The 12,394-nt window shown below is 41.6% G+C and overlaps 1 protein-coding gene across 1 annotated transcript in view; it reads left to right on the forward strand.

Annotated features, from left to right (window-relative positions):
- Window positions 1-159: 159 nt before the first annotated feature.
- LOC109480527 (non-canonical poly(A) RNA polymerase protein Trf4-1-like) overlaps window positions 160-12,394 on the forward strand; it is a 25,943-nt gene continuing 13,708 nt past the window's right edge. Inside the window, exons 1-6 of the mRNA XM_019782737.1 lie at window positions 160-336; window positions 2,713-2,852; window positions 3,203-3,355; window positions 3,773-3,917; window positions 4,132-4,163; window positions 9,420-9,748. Coding sequence (XP_019638296.1) covers window positions 177-336; window positions 2,713-2,852; window positions 3,203-3,355; window positions 3,773-3,917; window positions 4,132-4,163; window positions 9,420-9,748 — 959 coding nt within the window. The 5' untranslated portion in view covers window positions 160-176. The remainder of the gene's footprint in view (window positions 337-2,712; window positions 2,853-3,202; window positions 3,356-3,772; window positions 3,918-4,131; window positions 4,164-9,419; window positions 9,749-12,394) is intronic.

Here is a 12,394-nt window from a genome sequence, read left to right on the forward strand (position 1 = left end):
TTTTTCTTAAAAACCTCAAGTTATCCTCTGTTTTATTACATCAAAAATTATTTTAATAAAATTAGTATACAAAAAAGTAGTAAAAGTAAATATCAAATTTTGTTATGAAAAAAAGTCAAGAAATTTTCCCGCCAAAGGTCGTAGGTCATTGGCGCGCGGTTTGAATCCCAAACAAAATGGCCGGAGTAGTTCCTTCAACTCCTCCGAACTCTTCGTGTTTTCCGGAGTCTCAGATCACACAGAGTACTCCCGTGAGGGCAGGCGCCAAGGTACCGCCTGGGCACATCATCGTGAGCGAGAAATGGAGAGGTTCTGCTCTTGTAAAAGGGCTACAGGGCAAGTATGCGTTAAAAAAATATAGCCTAGATACTAGCCGTGGACGACTCTGGTACACCTTTTTGCATGATAATGCCGGTGACACCGGCATTATCATGCAAAAAGGTGTACCAGAGTCGTCCACGGCTACCTAGATACCATCTTGGTTAGTTTACGTTCGCTCCCACAGTCGCTACCAGTATACTTTACGGCTCTGGTCAATCAACTAATCAATCATCCGTACGCATCTGAAACAGATACATGCCAGCTCTTTAATAGCCATTCTATTTCTTCTAATAGCTCTATCTGTCTTTCTTCCCTATCTTCTTTTCCCATCTTCTGCCTCCAAGCAAGGAGGTTAAAAATATCAAGCCTCCTAGCTCCCAAGTCAAGTTGTGGAGTGGACCTAAGCGGACCCAGATGTCAGCCAGATCATGTCACCTTCACCCTTATCTTGTTGTGGCCTTGGATGGGGTCGTTGACCTGTGCACTGCTGTCCATACATACTACTAGTACAGGTAGCCTGGTTACCAGACCTAATTTATAGCTCCAGAGTCCCACATCCTCTCCGCAAATAGCTATTGACTCGGAAGCTATTTATACTAGCTATTTAGACTTTCGAAAGGCATTCGATTCCGTGCCAATACAACGACTCCTAACAAAAATCGCAAGCTACGGTATGAAAGGGAAACTGCTACAATGGATTGCCTCATTCTTGTCAGACCGCAAGCAGAGAGTATGCGTTAATGGAGCGCTGTCAAGTTGGGCTGAGGTAACAAGCGGAGTACCGCAGGGAAGTGTCTTAGGACCTGTGCTCTTTACAGTCTTTGTAAACGACATGCCTGAAGCAGTAACAAGCCAGCTGAAGCTATTCGCAGATGACACAAAGATGTACTGCCCTGTGACCCAAGAAAAACACTGTGAAGAGCTCCAAGCGAACCTCTACAAACTAGAAGAATGGTCAACTAAATGGCAGCTGTGTTTTCATCCGGACAAATGTACAGTGCTAAGGATTGGGTCAGGACATCCACCATATACGTACACAATGAAGGGCAAATCTGGTCTGATACCATTAAAATTTACTACGGAAGAGAAAGACCTTGGGATCATAGTTGACCGGGACTTGAGTTTTGAAAAACATATCGAAAAAAATGACAGCAAAGGCCAACCAGCTCACAGGTCTTCTATGGCGGACCTTTGAGTACATCGACACAGAGGTCTTCTTACTACTCTACAAATCACTGATTCGACCACACCTTGAATACGGTGCACCTGTTTGGTCCCCACACCAATGGAAGCAGGCCGACCAAATAGAAAACGTACAAAGAAGGGCAAGTAAAAGGGTGCCTGGTCTAAACAATCTACCATATGAGGAGAGACTTAAGGTGCTTAGGCTCCCGACACTGGTATATAGAAGAATACGTGGGGACATGATCATGACCTACAAATACATTCATGGGAAGCTGGACACAGAGGGTTGCCTACCAAAAATGCAAGAGAAAACAAGAACAAGAGGGAACAGCTTACGACTAAACAAAAGATCAGTGAAGAACAACAAAAGACTGTTTTTCTACAGCAACAGGGTAGTAACATGGTGGAACAGTCTACCGGAAGAGGTGGTGTCAGCCCCAAGTGTGAACAGTTTTAAAAATAGACTGGACAAACACATGAGAAGTCATCCAGTGGTGTACAACCCCCGGGCATTGGACAACCCCCACAAGATGACCATGTCTACGCAGTAAACTACAAGGAGCGGCTCAAAGTGGAAGAGAACTTCCTACCGAGACGAAAGATCTACTCTACTCTACTCTACTAGTTATAGGTCTAGTAACCAGGCTAACATCAACGTATCAGTCCTCTAACTGTTGCTGTCACTGGCGGTTATTTACCATAATTTATTGGTGGATGCTGATTGGTCACAGTGTTTATGGGATTTAATCACTGGTAAGGTTATGGTGTCATAATTTTAATAAAATTAATATAAACCAATATGAAATGGGGCCGGACTTCTGATTTGTCCACGTCACCTGGCTATATGATAATACATGTATGTCTAGGTGGCATCCTCCGTTTTTTGTATGGGATGGTTTTTGTTTGTTTTGCATAACCGGTAAAGGCGTAACAACACACCAGTTTTGTACATTTAGTACAAGCTGCGTAAGACCGGACTTTAAGGTTTGGTTATGGGGTCCTATCAAATTGAATGTACCTTGCTATTTTTTTACTCCACTTGTTTTCAGGCAAGGACAGAAAGGACGCATATGGAGGGGGCTGACAATGGATGCAACCATAGTCACTCCCTGATCCTGGAGGATAGGACAAGGCATGCCCTAAACAAGAAGGTTTGAATATTAAAGAATAACTTCCTTGCCCTAAACTGTGTTCTGAACTCCACAGGAAAAGTCCAGCTTGTTGTGGAGGATGGACTGGGAGTGGTGGACTTCCACACAGGAGACAGGACAGCCGTGGTGTACGTCACGGAAGTGGACCTGGTCGAAGGCAACGCTTTCAAGAAGAAAATCGTCAAGCTGAGACGCGTAAGTCTGGGGGCTTACTTACCTGTAACTCCCTGTAATTTACATACATTATTGTTAATGTGTTGCTCAGGTTATAAATGATTGTAAGTTGGTCAAAAAAATTAGTCCCAGATTCCTGCAACTTACACAATTAAGTGTGTAATGCATACGGAATAACTTGACACATGCACATTGCTGTCAGATTGTCAACATTTTAGTCTGTGCAATCATTTAAGTCTGTACAGTCGATGGTGTCATAACAAAACATTTAAGTCTGCACAATCATTGATATATACACTTACATAGCAATAAACAGAACTTTAGATACAACCTCCTAAGTAACCTAGTTTCCTCTGTCCTGTCCTGTGCAGGTGGAGTATATCCGAGGAGTTATCCTGGTGGACAGGACCTCCATGACAGACCAGTACTTCCCTGCAGTCCAGAGGTTTGTGGTGCTGGAACTGGGCATGAAGCTTGTACCTGTCTGCTCACAGTCTGAGGCAGCACAGGTGCTCATTGCCATGGTAATACATGTTCACATATCCACATAGATTGATGATCATCGTCACAGTATGTCAGTGCTTATCACTGAGGCAGACCATTTGTTTTGTTTTAGATAGATTGACTAAGAAGGTTTGCCTAGCTGGCAACTTGAAAACTTTGCATTGAGAGTAAAGCGCAATTGAAAGTCTGCAATATTTGAGGCTGACAGCTGTATATCCCCATCCAAAAGGACGATTGCAACCACAAACAGCCATGCAAAGACGGGCTTGAACCTTAGCCCTCTGGATAGGCTGGGAGATACAAAAATGATAACAACCATATTTACCAGTCTGTATTTGTTAGTAACTAATATAATTAGTGTGTGAGTGAATAATTACGTAGTATGATTTTTGTTTTGCCATACATTGGTCTTCTTTCTCTCCCAATCTCACCAACAGGTAAACGAAGACAGCAGACACACCGGGAACCCCTTCCTGAGGAAGAAAAAAGCTCCCCCTGTCGAGATGGCCATTTACAGAGTACTGCAGTGTTTCCCACGGTTAGGAGGTGTCAAAGCTAAACAGCTGCTTGCAAAGTTTAAAAGTAGGTGTTTTACCTGAAATTTGACTTTGAACTTTCTTTCCTGTAATTTGTTGTCAAGGTGAGAAACATAGTGTATCAATGTTGTTTGGTTTCTCTTTGCACAACCAATAACCTAACGACTATCTGCTACCTTCCTCAGAGCAATACCAAGTACTGACTGGGTCTGCTCCACTCATGAATTGTGATGACTAAAACAAATCATTTTTCTTAACAGGTTTACACGGGATATGTCAGGCTTCAGAACAAGTGAGTTTTACACATCCTATCTTCTTTCTTGAAAATCCTCACACATCATGTGCTTATATACCGGTAAGTTATAATGGCAGTAGGCTAATGCAGCAGCTGGGAAGGAAGCAAATTTTGCCAAGATGTAAAAGAAATTATTACCATGTGTAACACTGAACTTGAGTTCAAATAGAGCATTTAGTTTAAGTTAATACGACACACCAAAAAGCAGTTACTCAAGCAACTGGATATGATTTTTGATTTTCCAAAATCATATCCAGTTGCTTGAGTAACTGCATTTTGGCGCATTTAGCCTTAAGATACACTGTGTATGTTTAGAATTATGTAGCTCTGGTAATGAAGAAATATGTACAGCGTAGTGTAAGTACAGTTCAGTCCACTGAACTTCCTATGTTCTTTGACCTAATTTTTCCACTTTGACCCAAGAGGTCTCTTTTTGAACCTCCTTGTTTGACCTAATTTCCCAATTTTTAATTTTTTCCACACTGCAGGAGACATGGTTTACGACAATGTGACGTCTCCTGCAGTGTGCTAGAAGTGGAGAAGTTAGGTCAAACAACACAGGATGTTGAGTGCATTAAACCATAGTGACACCTTGCTAACATAAACCAGGGCTGTCTCCAGCTCTCAAGCTTTCTCCTTCCTGTTGTTTTCATCCATCCTGATGGAACACTAAAGGTTTTTACCCACTGAAAGGCTAATAGTATTTCTCTCAGTTCGGGACTTCGTAAGTGACAACCTGATGAAAATGTTTTGAAGTTTCGATTTTCACAGTATTTTTTTAATCCTTGATTGTGATACCAAAGGTGTATAGATAGAGGATGTTTGTAATGCAAATTGGTACCAAACTTTACTAGGGAATACGATCAATCGCCATGATGTCACGGCCAGCTAGTGGTAGGCAAAAAGTGGGTGATGGTTGGCTGATTTACCTACCAATAATTTGCATATGTCTTCAACTAATTTGCATGTATATGATATAAACAAAAAACAGCAATCGTTTGTATTAGGTCTTCCTGTAGGTAGTCCATGACGAGGATGGGACAAGGTGAAGGTGACTTTCAGAAGGTGAAGGTCTTCCGTGGGTTTCCCCTTACCTAGGATGGCCTTATATGACCCCTACCTCACAATACTGATTTAATTAACCTTCTTAGTTTAGGGCCCAATCAGATCAGGGCATGATCGTTGACCCATGACCTTTGGGGTTAGCTATATTGTACATCCATGACCTTCAATCTTCCCTGAGGTCAAGGTTAAATAGAGGACATGTCCTAACTGAGATCTTTTTGCATTTTTCACGCCTTCAGGAGTTGGCAGTTGTCGTTGGCAGGGCCGGAGCAGCGCAGATCAGAGGTTTCATCTCATACCAAACTCCGAACAGACGGTTCTCCATGGATACGTCCTACAGATGACGACACCGTTTGTAACTATCCTACGAAAGGGAGAAATGCCGCAAATGAGGCAGGGCCAGAGCAGCACAGATCAGAGATTTCATCTCATAACTGGCTCCAAAAGGATTGTTTTCCATGGATACGTCTAACAGATGATAAGACCATTTGTAGCTATCCTATGAGGAAACGTTGCAAATGCTGCCAAAGTCCTTGCCACATTGACAGTTACAAATGAACTTGAAAGCTGTGTCAGAAGAAAGGTTTAACAAATTTATTTACATGACGTATCAACATTCAGTATGTAAGAAACTTGCTACCAGTATCTGTTCAACCTTGTAGTACATAAATGTACCGGTACTAGGCATAAATGAGGCTTAAACATCTTATTTGGTTGATGTACATCAAATACTGTATTTTCTTGGGAGAATCAACAAACTGCTTTGATATATATCTTTAAGATGTTCATACATCTGTATAACTGGATAATCCAAGATGATCCGTGATCAGCCAAATGATTCATTAAGTATGAATCTGCTACAATGATGTGTGTAGATGTGTTTTCATATATCTTCGAAAGGCGATACCATTACAAAACAAGACCCCGGCAGCTAGCTAGGCACTTTGAAAACAAAACCCCGCCAACTGGAATATGCAAAATAAGCGGAGGTCCCCCGCTTGGCGCAACCTTGTCTGGAATGCCACTGTCAAGTCCATCGATCATGTCCCTGGTGAACTTGGCACATGGCTTATAAACCCCCACTCTTCTGCTAAAGCATTGACATCTGCTATTTACATAACTGTAACCTGTAGTCCTTGCCACCAGCCACTACTGAACAGTAGCACACAGTTCTAGCAACAGTGCAACGACCTGAGGTAGTCATGTCCTTGGCCGAATTTCTGGTTCCTGCCCTCCAGAGCTAAGCTGGCACTTTGCCTGGTGGTGTTATTTGAAGTAGGTCGTCGCTATACATAGAGGAGTTATCCAAATGTAGGGTCAGAGAAAGTCAAATGTCTGACTTGAACTGAGATATAGACTGGAAAAAGCCTGCTACTATCTTCTAGAATATGAAGAGCTGTACTATATTTTTTTTGTGTTCAAGTTTCCATTGTAAATGTTGCAAACAATGTACAGCATAAAATTTCCTTCACAAACATGGTGACTTTGAACTCCATGATAGCTGTCACGTAATAAGAAACTTTAGCCTTGAATCTGGTGACATTACTAGGTCATACCAATCTAATCTCTTGGTTCTCAGATTTCGTAAGGCATGAATTAAAATACTGTGGATAATAGACTTCCTTTTTACCACTCTATCTGCAGCTAAATTTAAATTCCGCTCCGCCCCTACCCCCACCAACCGAACCACCCCCCGCCCCCTTTCAAAAGCTCTACTGGTGAATCAAATTGTAAACTCATGGGACAGCAGGGCTAGAAATAATCTATTTCTCCAAGATATATTAATTGACTTACACTTAAAGGCACGATTACCTATAACTACTAGTATGACACATGAGCACAAAAAGAGTGTATCACAACACTTGTTTACTTGCACAATTGCTTGCTAAGTTTCTAGTTTTCTTACCAACAATTTCATTGTTCTCATCTTCATCTTCAGATTGTAGGTAGGCATTTTGAACCCTGGACAGTCATTCATGCCACAGCTGGATCCAATAGAAACTCCCTGATTCTGCAAACCTATGAAGTGCCAAGTGGGTGAAGGTTTTGTTAAGAACAAGTTCAGCAAGATTTGGTAGAGCCCATAAGCCCTTTTTTTAAATTTCTGACAGGCTTGCACACAAAGTTCTTGATTCATGGCTTTGACGCTTCATTTGTTTCTGATTCAAAACCAGTCATGTACCATTTTCACCTGAGGGAAGGTGTAAAGTGCCTTTCACAACACAACATTGGATTCTGCTTAGCCTAGATGGCTGACCCATAACTAGTACACTGGGCAAAGTAATACAGTGCACAGGATAACTTTGGGCCAGTGTGCTTAATCTCCAAACAGATTCTATGGGTGGCTGCAATACAGTATCCAATTGGCAAGACAGTATCCAATTGGCAAGGCAGTATCCAATTGGCAAGGCAGTATCCAATTGGCAAGGCAGTATCCAATTGGCAAGGCAGTATCCAATTGGCAAGGCAGTATCCAATTGGCAAGGCAGTATCCACTATGCCACCCAAGTGGGGTAGCACATTGTTACAGGTAGCCAATATACTCCCCTTGCCCCTAAGAATCTGCTTGGAGAATATATACTAGTAGTGTGCTTTGGGTCTGGCATCCAGGCTAGATTCTGCTTGGGCTGCATCAAATAAACAAATTTTCACCTCACAAATTCTAGGCTGAACCATCTACCTAAACTACTTGGACAATACTTACTTAGTAATCACATGGATACAAATGCCCCATTGGCCAGAGGTCTGTTACTAAAAATTTCACAGCTGATCAGATAAGATACGCTGTATTTACAGACATTTTGTACACCTCCGAGTCCTTGGGACTCTGATACATGTGGTTTAACATGTGATGGCTGATCCTAATATTGTACTCTCCAAGCAGATGGAGGTTTGGGTTATTTTGGGCGTGTTTCTAGGCTTTTTCATCTGGGTTTCTTATTTGCACTGAAATTTTTGGGTGAAAAAAATTCCGGTGAAAAAAATAAACCTCGATAAAAAGCCTAAAAGCTCACCAAAAATAACCTAAAATCCAAACCTCTGCTCTAATGATTGAGATACAGTAGTCAACAAAAATTATGTTTCATAATACTTGTGTAATTCGAAATTTACATTTTGCTCCTAAAAGCTGTTTCAACAATATTTTTCACACCGGCAGTTGGCATTGCACAATATTGGCAAAGGTATGTCACCTGTACTGTACATCTATGACACACTGTCATGTGATCATGTGTGTTGACGTGCCCAAACATGTTCATTTCCTGCAAGGACAAATTTTCTGAAACATTATTCTTGCCTGCAGAATACTAATTAAAATATTTTATCAGTACTAGTATTACACATTGTTAGTTCAGTTGCAAGTCAAATCGCAGACATTTAAAAACATCAAAGTACTCCCCCCAAACAACGACCATAACAAGTTGTCAACAACATCCATATTGTGGACACAGTTTGACAGTTCTGACTACAAAAACCACAAGAGCAAATAATAGTTCATCTATAATATAACCAAAGTTGACCCCTCTGACACCTTCCTATGTCGGTTACAATTACGTAAACATCAGTTAGAAAAGCAACCTTTGCTTTTCAGCTATTTCTTCCGGCAGGATTATGCAATTCTTGACATCAGAAAGATTCCAGCCCAGTCCTGTCTTGTCCCTTTCTCTTCTGGTCCAGATATTATTCTGGACCAGGAAGACGCCCACCAGCTGCCAGCTGATTTACCCGCAACCTGCATACTCAAAATGACAGTTGTTTTAAAAAAGCAAACAATCACAAAATATAAACCTCATCACGATCAACCCTTTTCCGGTGTAATTATTAGAGCTAGAGCTGAAAATTTGGGTTAATAAATACGTACGTGGACGTATATTTAGGAGTTTTAGGGTGATATTTATTTTTGTGGTTGGAGCGTGATGCATGTTCCGGGGCCGTCCTCAGGTAGTGAAAGATGTGGAGAATTTAAACTGTGCACATGCGCAGTGGGTAAAGGCTAATCTGGGCTAGAGTCGCCATATTGGAGTTTTCCTTCAGCTGCAGGAGAGCGGGCGAGTTGTGAGTCCCCTGGAAAACAAAAAGGAAAAACTCTTCTTTCTCCCTCGCGCGTTGTATTGGAACCACGTCGGGTTGCTGGTCCGAGGCCACACAGTCTCCGTGTGTTGAATGGATCCACGAATTGCCTGGATTCAGCCGGAACAGCTAGGACAGGCGCACCAAACGTGGACACAAATCTGGCTGACGGCGCAAGGTCTGAACCAGCTGCATCTCAACGGTAACTCCAACACCAACCTGGATTCCAACGCTCCAGTCACCCCGCCTCCTCCTCCTAGGAACGATGGGGGACAACAGCAACAAAATTCCGCTCAGGAGTATATTCCATTGGACTCAAACAGGGCCCCGAGGCCGCCCCTACCGAACAGTGCAAAGAGAAAAAGAGACAACCGAGCAAGCACTTATAACTGTGAACCTGAGGGGGGCACTCCATGGAAAACACGGCATTATGCTGAGGGAGTGATCGGGTACGTATATAGCCGCGATTTCCGGCGAAAATCCGCCCAATTATTCTCCTGCCTTGCCCAACAAGCGCCTTGTTTATGTCTTGGGTTTAAACTGTTTAGATTTTGGGGGGAAATTATACGGGTTTGCACGGGTAGGAAGCCGTGCTATGCGCTGCCCCTCCTCCACCTTTTAAACCGTAACGGACTCCACACATGGAGGTGGGAGGGGGGCGTAAAATAGTCACCGATTATCGTAAAACCCCGTTAACAAGGAATTAGGGAAGCTCCGCCAAGAATATAGGTGTGTTTGTGGGTCAGAAAAACCGAGCCAGCAACCCAGTTACACAGAAACGTTTGATAGAACGCCCCAATGTACACAAATGCACAGTTACACAACATCCGCAGTAAACACAAAATATGTCATAGATTAAATAACTTACGCAACGACATCAAATTGTCATTCAAACCAAACTTTAAAAGATGAGAACATGTACAGATGTGTAGAAAATTTGGAAGCATTTGTGACCATATAAATTTACCAAAATGGCAACAGAGCAGAATTTTGAAATGAACAAATTTTTCTAGGTACGTTGGTTAATGTTACACCCTTTTTGCATGAAATTATGAATGCAAAACTTGTGCCTCCGTGTTGAAAGAATGTATTTTTATGTTGTTTTCTTTTTTTGCGCTATTTTTTTAGACAGGAATGCAGACTTACTACCTTGTCAAGGGCGCTGAAAATGAGGTCTTGACCTTACTAAGTGTCGTCGTGTGTACAAAATAACAACTTTGGATTTCTGACAAGAACACCTTAACTTAAGTTAAACTGTTTCATGAGTTCAAGATATTTATTGTATTGGTGTACAACATAATTATTAGTACTTGAGGTTTTGGTAAAGAGCCTGCAACACAACTTAAGTCTATTTTTGCATGAACTGTTTTCAATCATTCCAGCTCTGCCTCCTTTCTAGTCCTTCACTTAGAACGTTGCAACTGAGAGGAAAATATAAGCGTCAAACATGACTCTCTTAAGGGTGGATTTCCACCCAGCATTCACACCTGTCCATTTCGGTACAGACAAAGCTAGACGGAAACAAACACAGCTTTTCAACAGTCGCAAGTATCAAACACACCAGTCTTCTCGGTTACTCCACCGGCCCCTCCCCCTCATTTGCTATTCAGATCACACTTCAGCAAACCGCCTTGGGTTGTTATTCTGTAGAACACCTCGTAGGTACACCGGTGGAAAGACCTGAATACCTTCACACCTAGAAAAGGGAGCGTTGGGGTTTTATTATCGAGAATAACAAATACAAAGAGTTGGTCACAATAGACATGGGTGTGTTCGGCTAGGATTTTAAATTTCTGCCTTTAACCGTTACTTAATGAAGTGTCTTTTTTTTCTTACAGTCTTTTAGGGTCATAATTTATTGAACCGTACAGTAAGACGATTTGCAATTTATGGCTTATAATGGCAGGATATGCCTTAGGGCGAAAATTCAAAAGACAAGGTGACTGAACCGTACACAAGAAGATATGACCCAGAAATAAATGAGTGCTTCCAGCAAGGATACATACGTCACGTTTGGTTATCTCCAAGCAGATGTTGGGTTGGAAAATCATCTGGTTTTCTGACAATTTTTTTTCTGACGGTCCTTTATGCGGCACAAAAAATGGCCATCAGAAAACTTAATGATAACTATCACAGAATCTGCTTGGAGATTATCCCAAAATCCAAAAATGTGGTGAAAATAATGCAAGTGGATGTTTGTGTGTGTGTGTTTGTGTGTATGGTTCCTTTCATTGATTCAATCCAGATCAGATAGAATTTAAATCAGGGCTGACTTGCATTAGAAACCCAGTGTTGGGGCATCAAATGTCAGTCAGTATGATATCATTACTATGGAAGGTACAACAACATGTAAGTACTGGAGACTGGAACACTTATAGATTATGAGGGCAATGCAAAGGGGGCACATGGAATTTTATGTGAAAATAGTAACGTGTCATTCTTGGGGTAAAAAAAAACATTGTGTCATACTTATAGTTGAAGGATATCCACCTGTGGTCCTGTATTATCAGTAGTGGTCTGAATTTTACTACATTTTTTATCCAGTAAACTATAAATTGTTCACGAATTCTACCCCTTCTGTTCCCAACATGTTTACAAATGTTCTGGGGTCTGAAATCCTGCTAGACTCGTGTCGACCTTACACGGATCATTTACATGGGGTGACCTACTCTCCAAGCAGAGGTTTGGGTTTTGGGGGTATTTTTAGCGTGTTTTTAGGCTTTCTTATTAGGGTTTCTCTTTTGCACTGATTTTTTTTCCCACCAACCCCAAAAAAAATTCAGTGCAAAAGAGAAACCCCGATAAAAAAGCTTAAAAACACGCTAAAAATACCCCCAAAACCCAAACCTCTGCTTGGAGAGTAGGGGTGACCTGCAGCGGATGGAAACAGCTCAGTTGCAGACCCTGGATTTTTTTCCCAGCTCAGTTAACACAATATGATATTACCAAGGCATAAAAGCTGTGTATGTACGTGTGTTTCATCACGGCATACATTCAAGTTGTGTTACATCTCTTGGAACTATTTTTAAGTATGAATACTACTGGAAGACATATACTGTTTTGAGAAATGATCATGAGGCCTAACAAAATAAATG

The sequence above is a fragment of the Branchiostoma belcheri genome, unplaced genomic scaffold (assembly GCF_001625305.1).
Source record: "Branchiostoma belcheri isolate BF01 breed outbred unplaced genomic scaffold, Haploidv18h27 scaffold51, whole genome shotgun sequence".
In the NCBI taxonomy this organism is placed as follows: domain Eukaryota; kingdom Metazoa; phylum Chordata; class Leptocardii; order Amphioxiformes; family Branchiostomatidae; genus Branchiostoma; species Branchiostoma belcheri.